At 36.1% G+C, this 25,055-nt stretch overlaps 1 protein-coding gene across 3 annotated transcripts in view; it reads right to left on the reverse strand.

Moving 5' to 3' along the window:
• Positions 1-25,055, reverse strand: part of kcnq1.2 (potassium voltage-gated channel, KQT-like subfamily, member 1.2) — a 146,374-nt gene that overhangs the window by 62,013 nt on the left and 59,306 nt on the right. For all 3 annotated transcript variants that reach the window (XM_088996819.1, XM_088996817.1, XM_088996820.1), the window contains one exon: positions 651-726. In XM_088996819.1, coding sequence (XP_088852945.1) covers positions 651-726 — 76 coding nt within the window. The remainder of the gene's footprint in view (positions 1-650; positions 727-25,055) is intronic.

The raw sequence follows: 25,055 nt of genomic DNA on the forward strand, positions 1-25,055 counted from the left end.
TAGATAGATAGATAGATAGATAGATAGATAGATAGATAGATAGATAGATAGATAGATAGATAGATAGATAGATAGATAGATAGATAGATAGATAGATAGATAGATAGATAGATAGATAGATAGATAGATAGATAGCAGGAAAACAAACATATAATATATAAATAAATAGATAAATAAATATATTATTTGGCCGGTCGAATAAATAAATAGATAGATAGATAGATAGATAGATAGATAGATAGATAGATAGATAGATAGATAGATAGATAGATAGATAGATAGATAGATAGATAGATAGATAGATAGATAGATAGATAAATAAATAGCAGGAAAACAAACATATAATATATAAATAAATAGATAAATAAATATATTATTTGGCCAGGCGACTAAATAAATAAATAAATAAATAAATGAAAGAAAGAAAAATGAATGAATGAATGAATGAATGAATGAATGAATGAATGAATGAATGAAATAGCGTGTCATTGATATTTTGTGTGAATCAAAAAGGACACGTGCAGGTGCAGGGTTTGCACACGCTCCTACACAGAGACGTCAATATGCAAATCAGCTGATGTTCCTATTCCCGTGCAACCATAACAAAACACAAAATGTATGGCGGCTTCTCCCTCTTGCTTTTTACTAACCTGGAACTTCTTGCGGGCCACAAAGTATTGCATGCGACGCAGGACTTTGACCGCCGACCTCTGGGCGTGAGATAACCTGTCATGCAGACACACAGAAGAATAAAAAGACGAATTGAATTGAAAACATCACAATTCATGAAGAAACATAAAGAGCTAAAATATCTTTTTTTCATTGTCGCCCCCCCCCCCCCCCCCCCCCCCCCCCCCCCAACTGGTCTTTTTTTTTTGTTGTGGCTGTCGATCCATATATGGATTGTTAAGCCCCTCCCCCCTGCCCCCTTTCACGCTCGCTTTTTTCCAAAATCCCTTTATCAGATATGGTGCATAAACAGCGACTGGCTTAAGTGAAAGGTCACCTGTCCCAGAGAGAACTCACTTAGACAAACGAGAATACGGAGAAAGGAGGTTTAAATCGGGCCAAACATGAATTTGTGACGATGACTTTAGCCACCCTGCGCTTCCACAAGCTGTCAGGCTGGGGAGGGGGGGTGTGGGGGTTTGCCAAATTACAACTACAAAACTCACAAGACAAACCAAACATTTTTTTTCCTCAACTGCCACCACAATAAATAAATAAATAAATAAATAAATAAATAAATAAATAAATGAATGAATGAATGAATGAACGAACGCATGAATGCATGCATACATTAATAAATAAATAAATAAATAAATAAATAAATAAATAAATAAATAAATAAACACATTCATACATACATACATAAATAGATAAATAAATGAATATATAAGAAAGGAAATAAATAAATCAGGCGCTTATAAATGAAATGCATTATTATGAATAAATAATAAATAAATAAATAAATAAATAAATACATGGAGTAAATAAATAAAATAAATACACAATTGAATAGACAACAAAAGAACAAATAAACACAGACAAATAAATAAATAAATAAATAAATAAATAAATAAATAAATAAATAAACACATTACATACATACATACATACATACATAAATAAATAGATAAATAAATGAATATATAACAAAGGAAATAAATAAATCAGGCGCTTATAAATGAAATGTATTATTATGAATAAATAAATAAATAAATAAATAAATGGAGTAAATAAATAAAATAAATACACAATTGAATAGACAACAAAAGAACAAATAAACAGACAAATAAATAAATAAATAAATAAATAAATACATGAAGGAACAAATAAAGAAAATAAATAGACAACAAATAAATATACAAAGAAATAAACAGATACTTAAACACCTACACAAATGCAAAATTAAAAATATATAGATAAATAAATAAATGAATGTGTAGGTAAATAAATAAACAGACAAATAAATAGACAACAGACACTAAATAAACAAATAGACAAATAAATGGACAGTAAATAAATAAATAGATAAATAGAGATAAATAAATAGAAAAATCATTACAAAATGAAATATAGATTGATAAATAAATAAATGAGTACATAAATAACTTGAAAAACAAATAGACAATAAATAAATAAACAAATAAATAAATAAACCTGGAAATACTCCCTGCAGTCCATTGAAAAATATTTTTGTATTCAAATGCAGTGCATCAAGTACACTTTATTTCAATTTAACTTTAATGTACAGATCTTTTCTTTCTTTTTTTCTTAAACCAACCAAATTCTTACGTGCAATAAATTCCGGAATTATAGCACCCCCCCCCCCACCCCCTTTCCATTTTCAAAGGTTTAAGTGCTGCGTTAAAGTTCCAGCCGTACATCATTTTACACGAAGCTTATAAAAGTCAAGTCGAGTCAAATTTATTTAGATACCGCAGCCGTCAATCACACAAAGAGTCTCAAAGGGCTTCACCGGCTTACGCTTGACACATATTAATGACCCCTCCCACCCCTCCCTCCCACCCCTCCATCCCGCCCCCTGAGAGTTACTCATCCATCCATCCATTTCATCATCCATTTTCTAAATCCGTTCATCCCTCGAGGGTCATGCTCTCTCCCAGCCGTCTTTGGTTGCTCGGCGGGGGACACCCTGAACCGCTGGGAGTGCACAAACAGACAAACGGTTCACACCAAGTACCCCCCCTAAAATAAAAAAATAAAAAAATAAAAAAATACATGAATAAATAAAAAACCATAAATAAATAAATTGGAAGATAAATAAACAAAAATAAATAAATAAATAAATAAATAAATCCATGAATAAATAAAAAACCATAAATAAATAGGAAGATAAATAAACAAAAATAAATAAATAAACAAACAAATAAATAAATAAATAAATAAATAAATAAACCAATCTGACAATCAATAAATAAATAAATAAATAAACTGACCTATCTGACCATAAATAAATAAATAGGTAGATAAATGAATAAACAAAAAAATAAACCGACCAAAAATAAATTAATAAAGAAATAAATACTCCTTTAAATAAATAAATTGACAAATCCGAGGATAAAGAAATAAATAAGTAGATAAACAAATAAACAAATAAATAAACCGACCAATCTGACCAAAAACAAATACATAAATAGGTAAATATGCAATAAATAAATAAATAAATAAACTGACCTATCTGACCAAAAATAAATAAATAGGTAGATAAATGAATTAACAAATAACAAAATAAACCGACCAAAAATAAATAAATAAATAAATAAATAGACCAATCGGAGGACAAATAAGTAAATAAATAAACCGACCAAAAACAAATACATAAATAGGTAAACATGTAACAAATAAATAAATAAACAAATAAATAAATACATAAATACGTAAATAGACCAATCGGAGGACAAATAAATAAATAAATAACCCGACCAAAAACAAATACATAAATAGGTAAACATGTAACAAATAAACAAACAAATAAATAAATAAATAAATAAATAAATAAATAAATAAATAAATAAATAAATAAATAATAGTTAACTCGTTCACTGCCAGACAATGTGCTAAAATGTGTCCAGTCCAGTTCCAGGATATTTGTCATTGTCACTCAAATTGCAGGACCCACAGAATATTGAGCTTTAGGACTACATAAACAGTCAATGCAACGTAAGAACCCTTAGACTGTATTCTTTCATCAGAAAAAAAAAATCGTTAATTCCTAAATTGTATGGGTCTGGAGTTATATGAGCTTGAAATGAGGGCGACTGTCGAAAATACAATGAAATACATACATATTGGTTTATATAGTGCTTTAACAACAGCTGAAGCTGGAACAAAGCGCTAACATGGAAAAAAGGCAAATGCTTCCATTGGCGCTCACGATCAAACTTACGTACAATTTTGAGTAGACGGTCGAGTAAATTGTTAAATGTTTACTTAACTTTGTCACACAGCTGTAACTCTAATGTCCAAATTCACATGACAATTTGAACGACTGATGCGATTTCAAGTCTCATACCGGGTGCGCTTTCATGGCCGTGGATGAGCACAAAAAGCCCACACAGTCAACAAAAATGTTCTATTTATGCTTCTATTTACTCTGGCGAGGCCTTCACAAATCATCCAAACATGCAGCTGTCAAACTCGACATGCGCCTCCAAGAGAAAACAAACACACACGTGCGGCGCCGTACACTGAAACGACAGCGAGGATGGCTCGTGCGTGTGCGCGTTGTTTGCAGCTAGCGGTTTCGTCGCCGCCATTTAACTCCATACCAGTGGGCTTTTTTGGGTGTTTTTTTTTTTTTCTTCCCTGTCTTTGTGTTGACACAGATGTGCTGCTACGAGACCAAGGGACGTGCTTTTAGGGAGCCTTTCAACGCAAAACTGCCATCCGGTGGAGATTAGTGATACTACAACTTCAAACTACAGTCAACCCCTGCATGTTTGAAGTTCCGTACCATTGTAATCACAGATTAAATTGTATTTTTTTGTTGTTTTATGTGGGAAAAAAAGGCACCCCCGAATTGTTTATCAGCATTTTCTGGGGTGTGATGGGGGGGGGGCATTAGCGACGCAAGAGCGAACTCAGCGTCACACTCCACTTGAGCGGCCCTCAAACGCTAAATGAATGACTCCATTCTTGTGTGCGAGCCGATGCTTTTGTATGTTGGGCGGCGGGGCGGGACGAGGGGATGTGTGTGTGTGTGTGTGTGTGTGTGTGTGTGTGCGTGGTGGAGGGTTTGAGGGCTTGGGGGGTGTAAATCCATGTAGCACTCAAGCTATGTCCAAACCAAGGCGGGGCACACCCACACATAAGCACGCTGCCCAAACACGAGCCTTTGTGGAGTCAACAAGTCGCTCTGAGGTCTTAATTAGGCGGCGAAGGAGGATTGGGGTGGGTCGGGGGAGGGGCACAAAAACAGGACTTGAGAGACAATGCTTGAAACCTGAGAGCGCGAAACATCAACATCAAGGTATTTTTTTTGTTTTGCTGTTGTCTAGTTTCCTGCCTATTTTTCCTCCTGCACACAAACAATGGCAAACATGAAAAGAATGAGGCCCTCTCTCAACTTATGGGGAATGAAAATTACCACAGCTCCATGGCCCCCCCTACCCCACCCTCACCGTCACTGCTTGGTATGCATGTTCTTATGTACATACATACAAATAAATAAATACATACGTATTTATTTATGTATTTATTTTTGATCGGTTTATTTATTTATTTATTTTGGGTCGGTTTACAGAACAGAACACAATTGATGATGAACTAGGTAAAATTATCGCAGAGAAAGTACAGTAAAGTCTCGTTATATCGATATTCTCGGGAGTCGGAAAAAATATCGATATAACCGGACTATCGATATATCCGATCCTGCGGGCATGTAAATTTTCTCCCTGAGTTCATAGAAATAGTATCGTAATAATCAGTACTATCGATATAACCGATATCGATATAACGAGACTTTACTGTACCTACAAGGGATCATTCCTCAAGATGACGAAAGAAGAAGGCTACGTTCCTCATCAAGTGTTTAATGCTGATGAAAGCGGCCACTCCATTCCATCAAGCCATCAACGACCATCAAAAAGTTAAATAAAACGACTTTATTATACAGTACAGTGTATTTCTGTAATTATAATACCATAGCATATTTATTATACATAAAATAAGGTCTATTTTGTGTAGTTTTAAGGCTTAGAAAATTAGAAAGTAGAAAATTATGTTTTATGGGGACCTGGGAACGGATTATTTTCATTATAATGGTTTCCTATGTGAAATTATTTTTTGGGATACACACTTTTCGCCTTACACACTCTGTCTGGGAAACAATTAAGTCCGTGAACAAAGGTATCACTATACATCCAATCCAATTGATTTGTTGTGCGCTCGAAATGGAATATATGGAGAGGATATTTATTGATTGATTGATTTATTTTCACAGACAAACATTTCGAACCAGCCTCCATCACACCAAGCGCAGCTCTAAATTTGCCCTCGTTTGGGCTGATCCCAGCTGGATTAAATGCCGCTTCCTTCGCTCTTCATCAACTGCAAAGTTGCTGTGAGTCAAGAGGCGGCCTTGTCTATCAAACGACCCCCCTCTACTCCCCCTATCACCCCACAAACAAACACATACACTGTCGACGTGAATATTTTGAGATTGCCACATTGGCAATTGCACATGTGTTAAAGTACCTCCCCCCCCCCAACAACCCCTACCCTCCCCTTCCTAACACCCACCATCAAAACGTTGGCGGGAAATCATCAAATGCTTCGAATATCTTTGAAGTCATGCATGTTGCCGCTGTGTGTGTGTATGTGTTTGTATGACTAGTCTTGTGAGGACCACTAAAATTTTATACCATACGTAGTGAGGACATTTTTGACAAGTAATAATCATAATAATGATAATACATTACATTTTAAGCGCCTTTCAAAGCTCTCAAGGACACTTTACAGTAACAGACAAGCATAGGTACTATAATAAATAAAATACAATCACAAATAGAATACAAGTGAGGACATTTTGGCCGGTCCTCACAAGTATTTCATTATAAAGGCTTCTAGATGGTCTATATATGCAACTGTTAAAGTTTCAGAGAGGTCCTCACAAATTCACCCAAAATATTTTTTTTGGGGGTGTGTATTTTCATTTCACTTGGATGCACACGCTTTTTACGCACTGTGTGTGTTTATGGGTGTGTGTGTTTGTATGACGAGTCTTGTGAGGACTACTAACATTTTATACCATACGTAGTGAGGAGATTTTTGACAAGTGAGGACCTTTTGGCCGGTCCTCACAAGTTTTTCATTCTAAAAGCTTTTAGAGGGTCTATATATGCATCTGATAAAGTTTCAGAGAGGTCCTCACAAATTCACCCAAAATGATTTTTTTGTGTGTATTTTCATTTCACTTGGATACACACAGTTTTTACTCACTGTGTGCGTTTCCGTGTGTGCGTGGTTAGTGGGAGGAAAAAGTTTACCACAAAAAGTAAAACAATATTTTAACCAAATTCACTACAGGAGTGAGGACTTTGAATGTACCGTTGAATGTTCAGAAACCTCACTCCTGCTGTTATTACAGTATCAAGTCCACTTTTTATTTCTTTGTTTTTAAAGAAGTTAAAGTGGGAAATGGGGTGAAATTTAGTGTTCAAATGTAACACTAGTTCTTCTCTAAACTTATCAGCAACGGTGGTCCTCACTCCTTATCTGGAGTTATCCGGACCTCACAAAACCTTTGAAACTGGAATGTGTGTGTGTGTGTGTGTGTGTGTGTGTGTGTGTGTGTGTGTGTGTGTGTGTGTGTGTGTGTGTGTGTGTGTGTGTGTGTGTGTGTGTGTGTGTGTGTGTGTAGAGGAGCGATAAGCTTTACGGGCTGTGCTTTGGTCATCAAAGAGATGTGCTCTCCTTCTGTTCTGCCCCAAAACAGACGTGCCTTTATCGCATCACGTGTGGGGGGGGGGGGGGGGGGGGATAAGGTGGATAAGATGACACGCTCTTTCAGAGATGTTTGATCTCCAAAAAAAATGCAGCGTGCCAGAAAGCCATCGCGGTATGAATTATAATAACAGCATGCGGTCGGCGCGGCGATGCCGTAACTGCTAGAAAGATCTTGCTGGGACCCATCGTGCTTTTTTTTCGCTTTTTTATTTTTTAATTTGAGGAGCCGTTCTCGTCTGACAATTAAAAAATGTAAAAAATGTCAACATTCAAAAATTAAAAAAAAAATCAAAAATTTAAAAATGTAAAATAAAATGAAACTGTTAAAAAAATAAGATTTAAAAAATTTAATATTTAAAACATTTGAAATATTAAAAACATTAAAAACATTACATTACATACACAAAATACAATGTTAAAGTATAAAAAACTCAAAAATTAACAAAATTCAAAATTTAAATATTTGAAATTAAAAAATTAAAAAATGTAAAATAACTAAAATAAAAATGTTAAAAATTTAAGATTTAAAAAATTAAATATTTAATAAAATTTTAAATATTAAAAACGTTACATTTGTAATTAAAATGTATAAATGTTAAAGTATAAAAACGAAAAAATGTAAAAACTCAATTTCAAAAATGTAGCATTTCAAAAATTGAGAAATGCAAAGTAAAAAAATAACATGTAAAATTAAACATTAAAAATATTTTTTTTAATGTACAATGTATATATGTAAAAGTATACAATTGTAAAATTGTTAAATTGTATATATGTAGAAGTATAAAATTGTGAAATTGTTACATTGTAAAAATTCAAAAAATGCAAAAATGTAAAAATATATATTTTTTCATTTTCCACATTTAAATTGTTTTTAACATTTTAACAATTTTAAATAAATAAATAAATAAATGCTGAGGCTTTTTTTCCTAATAGTAGCACTGACATGCGACACGCTATGACTGACAATCTCCTTGGCAACGCAGCAGCTTGGAAACCTTCGAAGTGCTTTGCCCATAATTGGAAAGGTTACCTCATAAGTCGACTTGACGAAGCCAAGAGCAACGTGCCCGGTGGGGGCCACACCCAAAAACACATTGCAAGTGCTCCCTGAACAATGCGGCCACTGTACGGCCGGCCAGAAAACTAGTACTGACACCTGTGCCGCACCACTTGGAAAATAGAACCCCCTTTGTCCGACAGTTACGCCGTCTCGGGTCTTCATGTGATGGAAACTAAGTAATCGAGGCCTTAACAGGCTATGTTTACAATTACCTGCCATGTAAATTTCCCCCCAAAAAACAAGTCGAACAAGCTAATATGGGACACTGGTCCATGTGTTAGCAAGGTTTGCTAGCTAGCAAACATTGATAGCGGTTGACAATTACCTGCCATGTAAATGTACGAAAACCAAGTCAAACGAGCTAATATGGGACACTGGGCCATGGGTTAGCAATGTTTGCTAGCTAGTAAATATTGGTAGCTGTTTACATTTACCTGCCATGTAAATTTACACACAAAAAACAAGTCAAACAAGCTAATATGGGACACTGGGCCATGGGGTAGCAATGTTTGCTAGCTAGTAAATATTGGTAGCTGTTTACAATTACCTGCCATGTAAATTTCCAAAAAAAAAACAAGTCGAACAAGCTAATATGGGACACTGGGCCATGGGTTAGCAATGTTTGCTAGCTAGTAAATATTGGTAGCTGTTTACAATTACCTGCCATGTAAATTTACACAAAAAAAACAAGTCAAACAAGCTAATATGGGACACTGGGCCATGGGCTAGCAATGTTTGCTAGCTAGTAAATATTGGTAGCTGTTTACAATTACCTGCCATGTAAATTTACACAAAAAAACAAGTCAAACAAGCTAATATGGGACACTGGGCCATGGGTTAGCAATGTTTGCTAGCTAGTAAATATTGGTAGCTGTTTACAATTACCTGCCATGTAAATTTACACAAAAAAACAAGTCAAACAAGCTAATATGGGACACTGGGCCATGAGTTAGCAATGTTTGCTAGCTAGTAAATATTGGTAGCTGTTTACAATTACCTGCCATGTAAATTTCCCAAAAAAAAACAAGTCAAACAAGCTAATATGGGACACTGGGCCATGGGCTAGCAATGTTTGCTAGCTAGTAAATATTGGTAGCTGTTTACAATTACCTGCCATGTAAATTTACACAAAAAAACAAGTCAAACAAGCTAATATGGGACACTGGGCCATGGGTTAGCAATGTTTGCTAGCTAGTAAATATTGGTAGCTGTTTACAATTACCTGCCATGTAAATTTACACAAAAAAACAAGTCAAACAAGCTAATATGGGACACTGGGCCATGAGTTAGCAATGTTTGCTAGCTAGTAAATATTGGTAGCTGTTTACAATTACCTGCCATGTAAATTTCCCAAAAAAAAACAAGTCAAACAAGCTAATATGGGACACTGGGCCATGGGTTAGCAATGTTTGCTAGCTAGTAAATATTGGTAGCTGTTTACAATTACCTGCCATGTAAATTTACACAAAAAAAACAAGTCGAACAAGCTAATATGGGACACTGGTCCATGGGTTAGCAATGTTTGCTAGCTAGTAAATATTGGTAGCTGTTTACAATTACCTGCAATTAAATGTCCAACTAATACGGGAGACTGGTCCAATAACTAGCAAATATTGTTAGCTGTTATCGTGAGGCAAATAGGAGAGCAGAAAACAAGACAACAGCACTACTGTTTGGCCATAGGTGGGTGACCGTTCGAGGAGATCGACCAGAGTCAAACACAATAGAGACATTGCTCAATTTAAGCAGAAACAAAATGTACGTTAATAGCAATGACAGCTGCATTTATCTCCCTGTCATGTTTAAAAGTTTATCTATTTTACGTTTCAACTCCCAAAACTGTTAAAAAAATCAATGTTCCTCGTCATCTTCAAATTCAAGAGGATCGATAATAATAATAATAATAATAATAATAATAATAATACATATCATTTGTAAGCGCCTTTCAAAACTCTCAAGGTCACTTTACAGTCACAGGATAATTTTTTTTACAATGGGTGAGTGTAAGGAATTAATCAGCCCGTTTCCAAAGGCTGATTAATTCCTTACACGGAGCTTTGTTGCCCTCTTCTGCCTCTTTTTGGTGCAACACGAAGTTTTCAGACCAAACAAGTCCAGCAAAATGCATTGACGTGATGGAAGGACTGCTACAATGTGTTCTTTTTTTTCGGTCAGGGGCGTTCCTTCAGTGACGTAGGGTGAGGACTCGACACCAACTCAAAAACAAGACTTCCGGAATATTCAGGGCGAGTCTTAAAACGTAAAATGGAGTTATATGCGGTGGAATCTTTGTACAATACGCTCAGTAGAAGTAGTGTGAAGTGATTTTACAAATTATGGACGCAACCTGTTCGGGGTGTCCTTTAAGTTTCAAAATAAATCTTTTTTTTTTTTTTGTGGCCTGGTACCAAATGCCGCACGGACCAGGCATGTGATTGGGAACCGCTTTCTTGCGTGTCTGGGTGTGCATGATCATCAAGGATGAGGAGGGGGTTGTGGGGGGGGGGCGATTTGGGCCCTTCTTCTCAGCTGCATGGGGGAGGAATTGGAAGGATTTATCATTCATGGCCTAATAGGATTTGTTGCTGTTTAGCAGGATTAGGCGTGTTAAAGAAAGAATCTATTTATTGCTGCCAGTCGGAGACCCCCCCCCCATCCCCCCTCCCTTGCATAGAAATATTTTTTTTGAAGGGGGAGGGTGCAGCCTGGACATTTTAATTTGCCCCCCCCGACCAAATCATTTCCAAGGAGAACCCAAGACACGTAGGCCCCATAGCCACCATTTTGGGGATTAAAGCGGCCATTTTGGGGATTAAATTGGCCATTTTTCTTTCATCACGCTCCAACAATCCGAGCAAACGCCCCGTTGCCAACACGCAAGATGGCGAAAACAACGCCCTGCTATCTACTAGCTATGTAGCTGGCTAGCTATCTAGCTATTAGATATATGGCTATCTATCATTCTAGCTCTCCAGCTAGATATCCATCTATCTGGCTAGATAGATGGCTATCTAGCTAGCTATCTGGCTAGCTGACTAGCTAGATAGCTTTTTGCTATTCATTAGCTCTCTGATGGCTGATCTGGCTGGCTATCTATTGGCTATATACTACTACTACTACTACTACTACTACTAGTACTACTACTACTACTACTACTACTAATAATAATAATAATACTAATAATAATAATAATAATAATGCATTTTATTTTAAACACCTTTCAAAGCTCTCAAGGACACTTTACAGTCACAGACAAGCATAGATACTACAATAAATAAAGTACAATTACAAATAGAAACAAGAGATAGAGCGACACAGAAAATGCTATTTTAAATAGGTAGGTTTTGATATATATATATATATATATATATATATATATATATATATATATATATATATATATATATATATATATATATATATATATATAGCTATATAGCCGGATAACTATTAGCTATCTATTAGCTTGCTAGCTAGCTTTCTATCTACTTGACTACTTCCGGGTTGAGTGAACGCTGGCGTGTGTGGCTGCCGCTGCTCGCCCATAGAAAAACTTATCATGTGACTGTAAAGTGACCTTGAGAGTTTTGAAAGGTGCTTGTAAATTAAATGGATTATTATTATTATTATTATTATTATTATTATTATTATTATTATAGCTAGCTGGCTGGCTATCTATTAGCTATTTGGCGAGCTTTCAATCTGAATTACTTCCAGGTTGAGTGAACGCTGGCGCGTGTGGCTGCCGCTGCTCACCCATAGAAAAACGTATCCTGTGGCTGTAAAGTGACCTTGAGAGTTTTGAAAGGTGCTTGTAAATTAAATGGATTATTATTATTATTATTATTATTATTATTATTATTATTATTATTATTATTCAACAGTAGCCCAAATGGAACTGTATAGTGCCACTTAGCAATTTTTTGATGATGATACTAGTGCAGTGTGTTCTACCGGAAACAAATTCCTTGTGTGTTCTACATACTTGGCAATAAAGATTATTCTGATTCTGATTACTATTACTACTACTACTACTACTACTACTATTATTACTACTATTATCACTACTATCACTATTATTATTATTATTATTATTATTGGTCCTCATAGGGTGGGAGTAGTCAAAGACCCAAATCAGCCCACGTTGGGACTGGTTTTACCCTGTTGCAAGCGGGTGGACAATTTAGTATGTTAGCTTAACTCGACGAGTCTGCCAAAGTTTACATGACGGAACTCTGAATGCTTGCAGCCAAACATTTGTTTCACATTCATGCGTGACTCGGACTTTACTAGGAGGGAAAAGGGGGTGGGGGGGGGGGGCATGCTGACATTTAATTTGGCTCCTTAATTAGGATTTGCGAGCTCGGTCAGCTCCTTTGTCCCCTGCTTTCCGCCGTGGGGGGCCGACGTGGCTTATGATTACTGCTTGTCACGTCAAGGCTTAAAGGCAAAGCGACTGAAGTGATATCATGGCTCAAGTTTTCTTCAACCGTCATCTGTACTTTTTTTTGAAGGTGTCCGACGTTTCGCCTCCTATCCAAGAGGCTTCGTCAGCGAACAAAAGAGGGCGACGTAAAGGCGGCGGCAAAACGGGAATCTGGATTTGGATTGAGCATTTCTCGGCATTTTGGACTGCTTTAAATTATGCTAATGGGCTACAAAGTTGAAACATTTTCAACTAAGTGCAGACTCAAGAAATACTCTTCCAAAAAAAACCCACCGTAATAGCCAATATCTAAATACAGATGTGGAGTAGGACCACATGTTCATGTACAATGTGAGCTTGCGGGATGTACTCAAGTACAGTAAAGTCTCGTTATATCGATATTCTCGGGAGTGGGAAAAAATATCGATATAACCGGACTATCGATAAATCCGATCATGCGGCATGTAAATTTTCTCCTTGCGTTCATAGAAATAGTATCGTAATAAGCGGTACTATCGATATAACCGATATCGATATAACGAGACTTTACTGTACTTTTTAAAACACATACATACTAAATCTTAAAATCAACGGAAATGGTTCCTAAATGTTACTTAATTATGGCAAGTCGTCCGATTTAATCTCCTACTTGCAGGCTTTGATGTCGAAGAGAGTGATGGAAGGACTGCTACAATGTGTCCTTTTTTTTCGGTCAGGGGTGCTCCTTCAGTGACGTCACATACGGACTCGTCACCAACTCAAAAACAAGACTTCCGGAATATTCAGCGTGAGTCTTAAAACGTAAAGTATAGCTATATGTGGTGAAATCTTTGTCAAATACGCTCAGTAGAAGTTATTTGAAGTGATTTTACAAATTATGTCCGGAGACGTCGGCAGATGACAATGAACAAGGGCCTGCCATAGGCCAAGCCATCACTCAGGCGGGCTGTAATGAACCCCCTCACCACATCCCCACCCCCACTACAGGTGTGCTGGAGTCTCTCCTGCGCTAAACACACAAGCACACCAAACACACACGACTCCTGTCGCCGTGTTAACAGAAAAGGGAGTACACATATGGGATTTGGGGTCAGCACAACTTTTGAGTAGAAGACAAAGAAGAGGTGAACTTTCGCTGGTCCAGTTTTATTTCCTGGAGGACAATTTGTGGCCTTACCAGTAGAAAATACAAGCGCAAGAAGTTTATCTATTTAGCTATCTCGCTAGCTAGCAATCCAGAGCTAGGTAGCTGGATAGCTGGATAGCTATATAGCTAGATAGCTGGATAGCTGGATGGCTGGATAGCTAGATAGCTAAAACTTTGAAGATGTACAACCCAGAGCTCCTTGAGACACTATGCAAAAAGCTATCCATTCCATCAAGTCATCAACGACCATCACAAAGGTAAATAAAACGACTTTACATAAAATAAGGTATATTGTGTGTGGTTTTAAGGCTTACTTAGTTAAAACTTAATTTTTATGGGCCCTTGGGAACTGATTATTCTCATTTTAATGGTATCCGATGGGAAATTAATGTTTGGAATACACCTTACACACACTTTCTGGGTACTAATTAAGTTCGTAAGGCAAAGTATCACTGTTCAAGGCAAGCCGAGGGTCTTGACAGTGTCATGTCCTTTTTGGGTCTAAATTTGTGGGCAGAGAATCAACCTGCTGTCACGTCTCGTTGAATGAGGGCGATGGGAAGCATTATGGCAAGTCCTCCGATTTAATCTCCTACTTGCAGGCTTTGATGTCGAAATGCAAAACATGTGTGCCACTTTTCTTCCCTTTTTTTCTTGATTGCACTTTGCTTTGCTGGCTAGATAGCTACATTTTCAGATTTACAGATTGACAGACTTTTCCATTTTTTGGATTTTTTTTACATTTTTTGATGTTTTCATTTTTGTGTTTTTTTTGTCTTTTTTTTCATTTTTGTAATGTTTTCACTTTTTGGATTTTTGGATTTTTTGGGGATTTTTTGAGATTTTGGGGGATTTTTAGATTTTTAGATTACAGATTTACAGACCTTTAGATTGTTTTGATTTTTTGATTTGTTTTGATTTTTTGATGTTTTGACTTTTTGATTTTTGGATTTTTGGGATTTTTGGGGATGTTTGGATTTTTGGGGATTTTTGGAGATTTTTAGATTTTTAGATTTACAGATTTACAGACCTTTAAATTGTTTTGATTTTTTGATTTGTTTTGATTGTTTTGATTTTTTGACTTTTTGATTTTTGGGGATGTTTTTGGGATTTTTGGGGATTTTTAGATTTTTAGATTTTTAGATTTTTAGATTTACAGATTTACAGACCTTTAGATTGTTTTGATTTTTTGATTTGTTTTGATTATTTTGATGTTTTGACTTTTTGATTTTTTGGATTTTTGGGATTTTTGGGGATGTTTGGATTTTGGGGGATTTTTAGATTTTTAGATTTACAGATTTACAGACCTTTAAATTGTTTTGATTTTTTGATTTGTTTTGATTGTTTTGATTTTTTGACTTTTTGATTTTTGGGGATGTTTTTGGGATTTTTGGGGATTTTTGGGGATTTTTAGATTTTTAAATTTTTAGATTTTTAGATTTTTAGATTTACAGATTTACAGACCTTTAGATTGTTTTGATTTTTTGATTTGTTTTGATTATTTTGATGTTTTGACTTTTTGATTTTTGGATTTTTGGGATTTTTGGGGATGTTTGGATTTTTGGGGATTTTTAGATTTTTAGATTTACAGATTGACAGACCTTTAGATTGTTTTGATTTTTTGACTTTTTGATTTTTTTGATTTTTGGGGATGCTTGGATTTTTGGGATTTTGGGGGATTTTTGGGGATTTTAAGATTTTAAGATTTTAAGATTTTAAGATTTTTAGATTTTAAGATTTTAAGATTTTAAGATTTTAAGATTTTTAGATTTACAGATTGACATATTGACAGATTTAGATTTTTTGATGTTTGGATTTTTTTTGGGGGGGTGATTTTTTGACTTTTTGATTTTTGGATTTTTGGGTATTTTCAGATTTTCAGATTTACAGATTTTCAGATATTCAGATATTCAGACATTCAGATTTTCAGATACAGTAAAGTCTCGTTATATCGATATCGGATATATCGATAGTCCCGGTTATATCGATACTATTTCTATGCACGCACGGAGAAAATTACATGCAAACAGAGTCGGATATATCGATAATCCCGGTTATATCGATATTTTTTCGGACTCCCTTGAATATCGATATAACGAGACTTTACTGTATTCAGATATTCAGATATTCCGATATTTAGATATTTAGATATTTAGATAGCTAGATATTTAGATAGCTAGATAGCTAGATAGTTCACTTAGCTAGCTAGCTGATGTTTTTAGCTAGCTCGCTGATGTTTTCAGCAAGCAAGCTGAAACCTTTTGCTAGCGAGCTAACTAAAAGCTAGCTCAGGCTTTTATTTAGCAGGTAGCTAAATAAAAGTTAGCTGATGCTTTTAGCTAGATAAACTGTGGGGGGTGGGTGGGTGTGTGTAAGCTTTTAGCTTAGATAAATAATATTGCGATGGATGCTTGAGTTAGCCAGCCAAATGGATCCCGTCAGCGCATTGCGCCAGCTCCCCGGGGCAAAGGAAGTGAAGCGTTCATGCCAGTTTAGCTTGACGCTAGTGAGCCACGATGGCTATCGGCGGCCATTGGTTGCGGAACAACCGTCAGAAACTTATTTGGATTTGTTTTCTTCTTTGTATAAAATCTAAAAGGGAGTTTGTAAATAAACACAGACAAAGTCAATGTAGCGCTAGAATCCATGCGCAGAGATACAAAATGGTCAATTCCGGTGGCTACGTGCTACTCCCGGCTCTCCCACACTTGGAGGGCTTCCGTCGTCGTGGCAGTGGCAGTAATGCGGCTGAGATCGGAAAAGCGGGGATTTGCCTAAAAGCAACAACACCGGCGGAGAGCCGCTTCCCCAACACAATGATATGGATCCTCGCCGCCAAAGCCAAAGCCCTCGCTTTCCCAACCACTCTTGAGCCAACATTTTACAATGGAAACATCACACGGCAAACACGGCAAGCGCAAACGACACCAAAATACTCGCTTATGCACAACTCTCTTTTGTCCCATTTAGCCTTTTTTGTCTTTTGTCTTGACTTTATTCTTATTTATTTTTTTCTCTCTTTACTTCATTTTATGAACTAGCTATCCATCCATCTATCCATCTATCCATCTATTTATCTATCTATCTATCTATGTAGCTAGCTTATTATATACAGTATCTATTATCTATTTATCTATTATCTATTTGCTATTTATCCAGCTATCTATCTAGCAAGCGAACTAGCTAGCTCGATATCTACAGTATCTATTTGCTATATATCCATCTATCTATCTAGCTATCAAGCTAGCTCGATATATCCAGTATCTATTTGTTATCTATTTGCTATTTATCCAGCCATCTATTTGCTATTTATCCAGCTATCTATCTAGCTAGCTAGCTATTTCACTAGCTCAATATCTCCAGTATCTATTTGCTATCTATTTGCTATCTATCTAGCTAGCTAGTTATTTCACTAGCTCAATATCTCCAGTATCTATTTGCTATCTATTTGCTATTTATCCAGCTAGCTATCTAGCTACCTAGATATCTACAGGATCTATTTGCTATTTATCCAGCTATCTATCTAGATAGGTATATAGCTAGCTCGATACCTACAGTATCTATTTGCTATGTATTTGCTATTTATCCAGCTATCTAGTTAGCTAGTTAACTACCTAGCTAGCCTGATATCTACAGTATCTATTTGCGATTTATCCAGCTATCTAGCTAGCTATCTATCTAGCTAGATATCTACAGTATCTATTTGCTAACTATTTTGCTAGCTAAATAACTACAGTATCTATATGCTATTTATCCAGCTATCTATTTAGCTAGCTCGATGTCTACAGTATCTTTTTGCTATCTATTAGCTATTTATCCAGCTATCTAGCTAGCTAGCTAGCTAGGTAGGTAGCTAAATATCTACAGGATCTATTTGCTAACTATTTGCTCGCTAAATATCTAGGGTATTTATTTGCTATCTATCTATCTAGCTATTAACTGTCTATTGGCTCGCTTTCTATCTGAGTTACTTCCGGGTTGAGTGAACCCTGGCGCGCATGGCTGCCGCTGCTCACCCACAGAAAAACTCAGCAAAGTCGTTCAAATGTGCCTCAAATAAATCATGTACCAAGCAACTATTGATATTATATTCCATCAGAAATGATTGGGCGCGATGTGCGGAAGTGCCCTATGCGCTTTACCCCTCGTCAATCGGGATTATGCAACAATAACAATCTGCCGCGGTCGCAGCCGGCGACAATCCCCTCGACCGCACGAGGTACTTTTTCACAGCGTGTGACCGGATGGACTCTTTTTTTTTTCCCCCCCGACAACAGGAACGATCAGGCGAGGGGCATCGAAGCAGAGGTGTGGGAACCAGGACAGGAAGTGGACATGTGGGGGTTCACCGCTTCCACCTGAACGACTGTGGGAGAGTTTCTGTCGCTGGATTTCCTGCTAGTCTAAACACGGTACTCGAGTCAAACAGAAAAATTTATCCATTTTTTTGCATCTCGGTGGGGGTTGGAGGAGAGGGGGGTGTTTGACTAAAAATGACATCACAGTTGCTCGGAACTCAGGTAGCCACTCTCACACCGCAAAAATCAAAACAAGGGCGTCCGATTGGACCCTCCGCACCCTGCCCACCACCTTTTCCAGCGCTACCAATCTATATACTAATATTTTTTTTTCCTGATGCCTGGGTGCACCTGAAACCCTCACAGCTGACTTTTGTCAGTTACAGTATTTGTTGATTAAAACTGTATTGGTAGAATAATGGTCTCGTTGTTTGTATGGTAGGACCATTTGAACACAATTATTATTTTCAATTTACAGCAATTAATTGGCCCCAATTTTTTTTCCCACCCACCCTGGCCATTGCTCTGAAGTAACCGTGGTGCGTGTGTGAAGTCTCCTCTCTTCACTTGTTTTTATTTAGCTATCTAACTTTTTTTTATTTAGCTATCTAACTATTTAGCTATCTAACTATTTCGCTATCTAACTCTTGAGCTATTTAGCTATCTAACTCTTTAGCTATTTAGATATCTAACTGTTTAACTAATTAGAGATTTAGCTATCTAACTATTTAGATATCTATTTCGTGATTTAGCTAGCTAACTATTTAGCGATTTAACTATTTAGTTATTTTGCCAACTAACTATTTAGCTATCTAACTATTTAGCGATTTAGCTATCTAACTATTTAGCTATCTTACTATTTGCAGATTTAGCGATGTAACTATTTAGCGATTTAGCTAACTAATTATTTAGCTAACTATTTAGCTATTTAGCTATCTAACTATTTAGTTATCTAACTATTTAGCTATCTAACTCTTGAGCTATTTAGCTATCTAACTATTTAGCTATTTAGATATCTAACTCTTTAACTATTTAGCGATTTAGCTATCTAACTATTTAGATATCTATTTAGCGATTTAGCTATCTAACTATTTAGATATCTATTTAGTGATTTAGCTATCTAACTATTTAGCGATTTAGCTATCTAATTATTTAGTTATTTTGCTAACTAACTATTTAGCGATCTAACTATTTAGCTATCTTACTATTTAGAGATTTAGCGATCTAACTATTTAGCGATTTAGCGATCTAACTATTTAGCTATTTAACTATTTAGCTGTCTATTTAGCCATCTAACTATTAGCTATCTACCTATGGAGGTATTTAGCTATTTAGCTATCTAATTCTTTAGCTATTTAGCTAGCTAACTCTTTAGCTTTTTAGCTAACTCTTTAGTTATTTCGCTATCCAACTATTTAGCTATCTACCTATCTACCTATCTAGCTATTTAGCTGTCTAACTATGGAGCTATTTGGCTATCTACCTATCGAGCTATTTAGTTATCTAACTATGTAGCTATTTAGCTAACTATTTAGCTATCTAGCTATTTAGACATATCACTATTTAGCTATCTAACTAACTATCTAACTATCTAATTATCTACCTGTATCTATCTATATGGCTATCTAGCTAGCTAGCAAGCTTGCTAGCTAGCTATCGGACTGGCTACCGACCTAACACTTTATTTGCTCTCTATTTGCTAAATATTAGCTATGTAGCTGGCTCGCAAGCTATCTAGTTAGCTATGTATTAGATATTTATCTAGTTAGCTAGCTATCTTTTGGCTATCTATTCGCTAGCTAGATAGAGAAGAACCATCTGGTTTGAGACGAACACAACGGCGAGAAGGTGAATAACGTACGCTGACTTTCTTCTCCGAGTTGAATCGGGCATTCATGAATGAGGCGGTCTGGTGATAAACAGTAGCGGTTGGGAAGCGCAGCCAAGAGCTAGCTTGACTGTTGCACTTCCTCCCTCTGCACTTGTGTTTTTCTTTGTTAGCCATTTTGATTGCACTTTGTGCACATCCCCACGAAGTACCATTCAAGTCCCGGGTGCACGTGTGTATTTTTCTGCCGCTAGTTTTACGGAAAGGCTGGTGAGGTTCTCTATTGCTATTGTGTCTGGGTGGAAAGCCTCAATACAAAAGGGAGGTGGGGGAGATTGGGGGAGGGGGGGGGTCGGTATTTTGCTTGAGTCAGCCAGCCAAAAAGCAATGAGTGGACTGCAAATAAAATACAATAGTATTCCAAAAAGATGGAAAAAGTACCTAATTTGATGTGTTTTTAACTCATTCACTGCCAGACTATGTACAAAAATGTGTCCACTCCAGTGCCAGGGTTTTTGTCATTGTCACTTGAATTCAAAGACCCACAGAATATTGGGTTTTAGGACTACATAAACATTCAATGCAGCGTAAGAAACCTTGGACTCTCATCTTTCATCAGAAAAAGAGAGTTAATTCCTAATTGATCTGAAGTTATATGAGCTTGAAATGAGGGCGGCTGTCTAGAATACAATGCAATACATACATATTGGTTTATATAGCACTTTAACAATAGCTGAATAGCCGGAACAAAGCGCTAACATGGAAAAATGGGAAGTATTGCCAGAGGTCTGGCCAGCACTTTATCGGCACCCAAGTTTTCATCATATAAAGGTTGAATCAAATAAAACTGTACCTAAATGTATTTTGTGGGTCGTGTAAAAGCAATCTCGAGATAGCTCACGTTTGTCAAGACACAATAATAATAATAATAATAATAATAATAATAATAATAATAATAATAATAATAATAATAATACATTTCATTTATAAGCACCTTTCAAAACTCTCAAGGTCACTTTACAGTCACAGGATAAGTTTTTTTCTGTGGGTGAGCAGCGGCAGCCACACGCGCCAATGTTCACTCAACTCGAAAATAACTCAAATAGAAGTAAGACCAATAAATAGAAAGCAAGCTAGCAAGCCAATAGACAGCGAATAGCTAGCCATCTAGATAGCTAGCCAGCCAGCCAGATAGCTATTCTATGACAGAAAAGACAAATAGAATAGACGTAGCACAATATTTCTTACTAATGTCTACATAAACAAAAGTCAAAATAACAAAAAAACAACAACTAAATAACAAATAATATGACAACACAAAGACACAGAGAGAGATACTAGGGTAGCTAATGAGCGCAGCCATATTTCCGTGCAGAGAGTTCAGATTCGGAGAAGATGCTTTCTTGTTACTCATCCAGTTATGAATATGATTCAAATAGTTCTGAAGAGGAAAGCATACATGTTTGCAATCCTCCCGTATCAATTTGAGCCGTCTGGACTCCAATGTAGCGACCAGAAAATGCACAAGATGGCGCCCTACCTACGTTGGAAATGGGCTGATTTGTCCGCTGGGAATTTGTGTCAACTCGTATCAAATAGTAGTCTTGGTGCAACACACAATGATTCATCATTGCGTTATTTATGTGTTTTCCTTCTAATTTTGCCATCAACACGATGTTTTCAGAGCAAACAAAGTACCCAAAATGCATTGTGTGTCGCTTTCTCGGTCACAGGTGTTACCTTTGTGATGTCACTGAGGGCATCGTCATCAACTCGAAAACAAAACGTCCTGAATATTCAACGAAAGTCTTAAAAGGTAAAATATAGCTATATGCGGTGGAATCTTTGTAAAATACACTCAGTAGAAGTCATTTTACAAATTATGGACACAACTTGTCCGAGGGTGTCGGTTGTCCTTTAATTTTTTTAGTGTCAAGTTTACTCAGCCAAATTGATTCTTGCGCTCAAACGAGCGCGCAAGCTAGTTAGCCGTACGCAACATTTTGGTTGACGGAAGATTGTCGCGACCGGAGCCACGTTGTCGGATTGAATATTCATGAGAAGCTAGAGTTCCTTGGATCGCTATCGCTGCTTTCCAGCTGTTTGTGCGAGTGTTGTTTGCGCGAGCTCACGCTAGCTGGTACGCGTACTGTTAGCCTCCCTGTTATTCCTCCTTTTTCCAGGGGAATAATCACCCAGATGTTTCCTTGTTTTGCTGTTGGCCCTTTCTCACATTACATATCGAGTAGAAACATCTCCAACCCCCCCGCCCCCTCCCCCCTCTCTCCTCGCTCGCTCACTCTCCCGTACGGCAATGTGTTTTCTGTTAATGACCTTAGTGAGTAGCGGCGGAGGCCCGGGAAAAAAGCCAGATTTCGATTTCACTCGCAGTGATTTCAAGCAGACACATTTAATTAGAATATTATGTTTTTCCACAGCGCAAGGCGAAAAGACAGCTTGTACTAATGTGCCGCATGTGCTTTTATTTTGACAGAAGATCACTTCCTGGCACTGAGTCATCAGTCAAGACCTCTGCTGCGTATTTACAGGAATTAGCGAGCTACCAATCCCAAAATGAAAAATATAGCAAATGAAAATGAAATGACAATGAAAAAAATAACAAATAACAAATGAATAATAATAATAATAATAATAATAATAATAATAATAATAATAATAATAATAATAATAATAATAATAATAAATAAATGTAAAAAAATAACACATTTTGAAAAATAGAAAAATAATAAAATAAAAAGTAAAAACTAAATTAATAATTAAAATATTTTTTTTTAAAATTACATGAATAAAAAAATAAAGAAAATAAAGAAAAAGAAAAAATAAAATAATTAAAAAGTTAAAAATATAAAATAAAAACATTAACAACAATTAAAAATAAGAATGATATAACTATAAAAAAAGAAAAAGAAAAATAAAAAAAACATACAAAAATCTACATTTAAAAACAATAAATAATAATATAAAAATAAAAATAAAGATAATATAAATGCTACATTTAAAATCAATAAATTAAAATTAATATAAATATAAAAATAAGAATTATATAACTATAAAAAAAGAAAATGAAAAATTAAAACAAAAACATAAAAAAAATCTACATTTAAAAACAATAAATAAATAATATAAAAATAAGAATTATATAACTATAAAAAAAGAAAATGAAAAATTAAAACAAAAACAGAAAAAAAATCTACATTTAAAAACAATGAATAAATAATATGAAAATAAAAATAAGTAATATAAATGCTACATTTAAAATCAATAAATTAAAATTAATATAAATATAAAAATAAAAAATAAACTACTTTAGAAAATGAAAAATTAAAACAAACAAAAAAAATGTACATTTAAAAACACTAAATAAATAAATAATGTACAAATAAAAATAAATAATATAAATGCTACATTTAAAATCAATAAATTACAATCAATATAAAAATAAAAAATAAAAAACTACATTAGAAAATGAAACATTAAAACAAAAACAAAAAAATCTACATTTAAAAACAATAAATAAATAATATAAATATACAAATAAATAATATGAATTCTACATTTAAAATGAATAAATTACAATTAATATAAACATTAAAAAAAAACTACATTAAAAAAACGAAAAATGAAAATACACACCAAAAAAATCATTTTGGGTGAATTTATGAGGAGCTCTCTGAAACTTTAACAGATGCATATATAGACCCTCGAGCAGCCTTTAAAACAGGGGTGTCCAAAGTGGGTCCTCGAGGTCCTCACTACGTATGCTATAAAATGTTATTGGTCCTCACAAGACTAGTCATACAAACACACACACACACACACACACACACTCACACACACAAACAGGTAAAATTCAATCCTGTAACTCAATGCTGACCTCCTGACACTTAGGCCGCCCTGTAACACAATCCTAAAGTATTACAGTGTCACAAACACACACACGCACGCACGCACGCACGACATGTCAGCCGTCCGCGGTGACATCAGCGAGCCGGTTCGCTATACAACCAGCGGCCATATGGCGGCCAGGGGCCGACTTTGGTAATTGATGGTATCTGTCGATTTGTCCATGATGAGGGTTGCCGGGGGGCCCCGAGATGGCCCTGACTTAAAACATACAGAGATCCAGTATTTGTGTGGAGAGGGGGGGGGTTGGTAAGCGAAACGCTAGTGTTTCAGCTCCCCCTTTGCCTATTCATCCATACAATGAGTTAACCCCGCCCCCCAACTCCCACATCGCACACCCCAATTGTGCTTACGCTGGTTGATAAAGGCCCTTCTCTCACTTTCTATAACTCCGCCCCCTCGTCGATTCTCCGTTTATCCACACCCACACTGCCCCCACATGTCTGTAGGCTCGGGTGACGGGAGTAGGGCAGTTGTGGAGGGTCAAGTGCCACCCCCCCCCCGAGTTTTTGGAGCTAGCCAGATGGCACGCTCGGCATCGGAATAAGTGGGCACTGCCAACGTTAGCAAGGTGTCACTTAGCAACGCTGGATAGGGAAAAAAATAATAATAAGGTACATAAAATGCATTAGGGATGTGACCGGACAAGGCGTAGCGGGGTAAGGGGTCGTCGTGTGAGTGCCTGGGTGTGAGCTGTGGCCAAAAGCAGCTTCTGTGAAGGCCCGTTGAGATGATTGATTTTGTGCTTGACGGTTCAACTAGCGTTCACGAAATGCGTCTCTTCTTTCTCACTCATTCGATAACATGAGGATACTTAAAAAAAATACACACACAAAGAAGATGACTAAAAAGGTACATTTCCGTCACGTAGTGGCTAATTTTTTCCACAAATATGTTCC

The sequence above is a fragment of the Hippocampus bargibanti genome, linkage group LG05 (genome assembly GCF_051943395.1).
Source record: "Hippocampus bargibanti isolate YZ-2025 linkage group LG05, ASM5194339v1, whole genome shotgun sequence".
Taxonomy (NCBI): Eukaryota; Metazoa; Chordata; class Actinopteri; order Syngnathiformes; family Syngnathidae; genus Hippocampus; species Hippocampus bargibanti.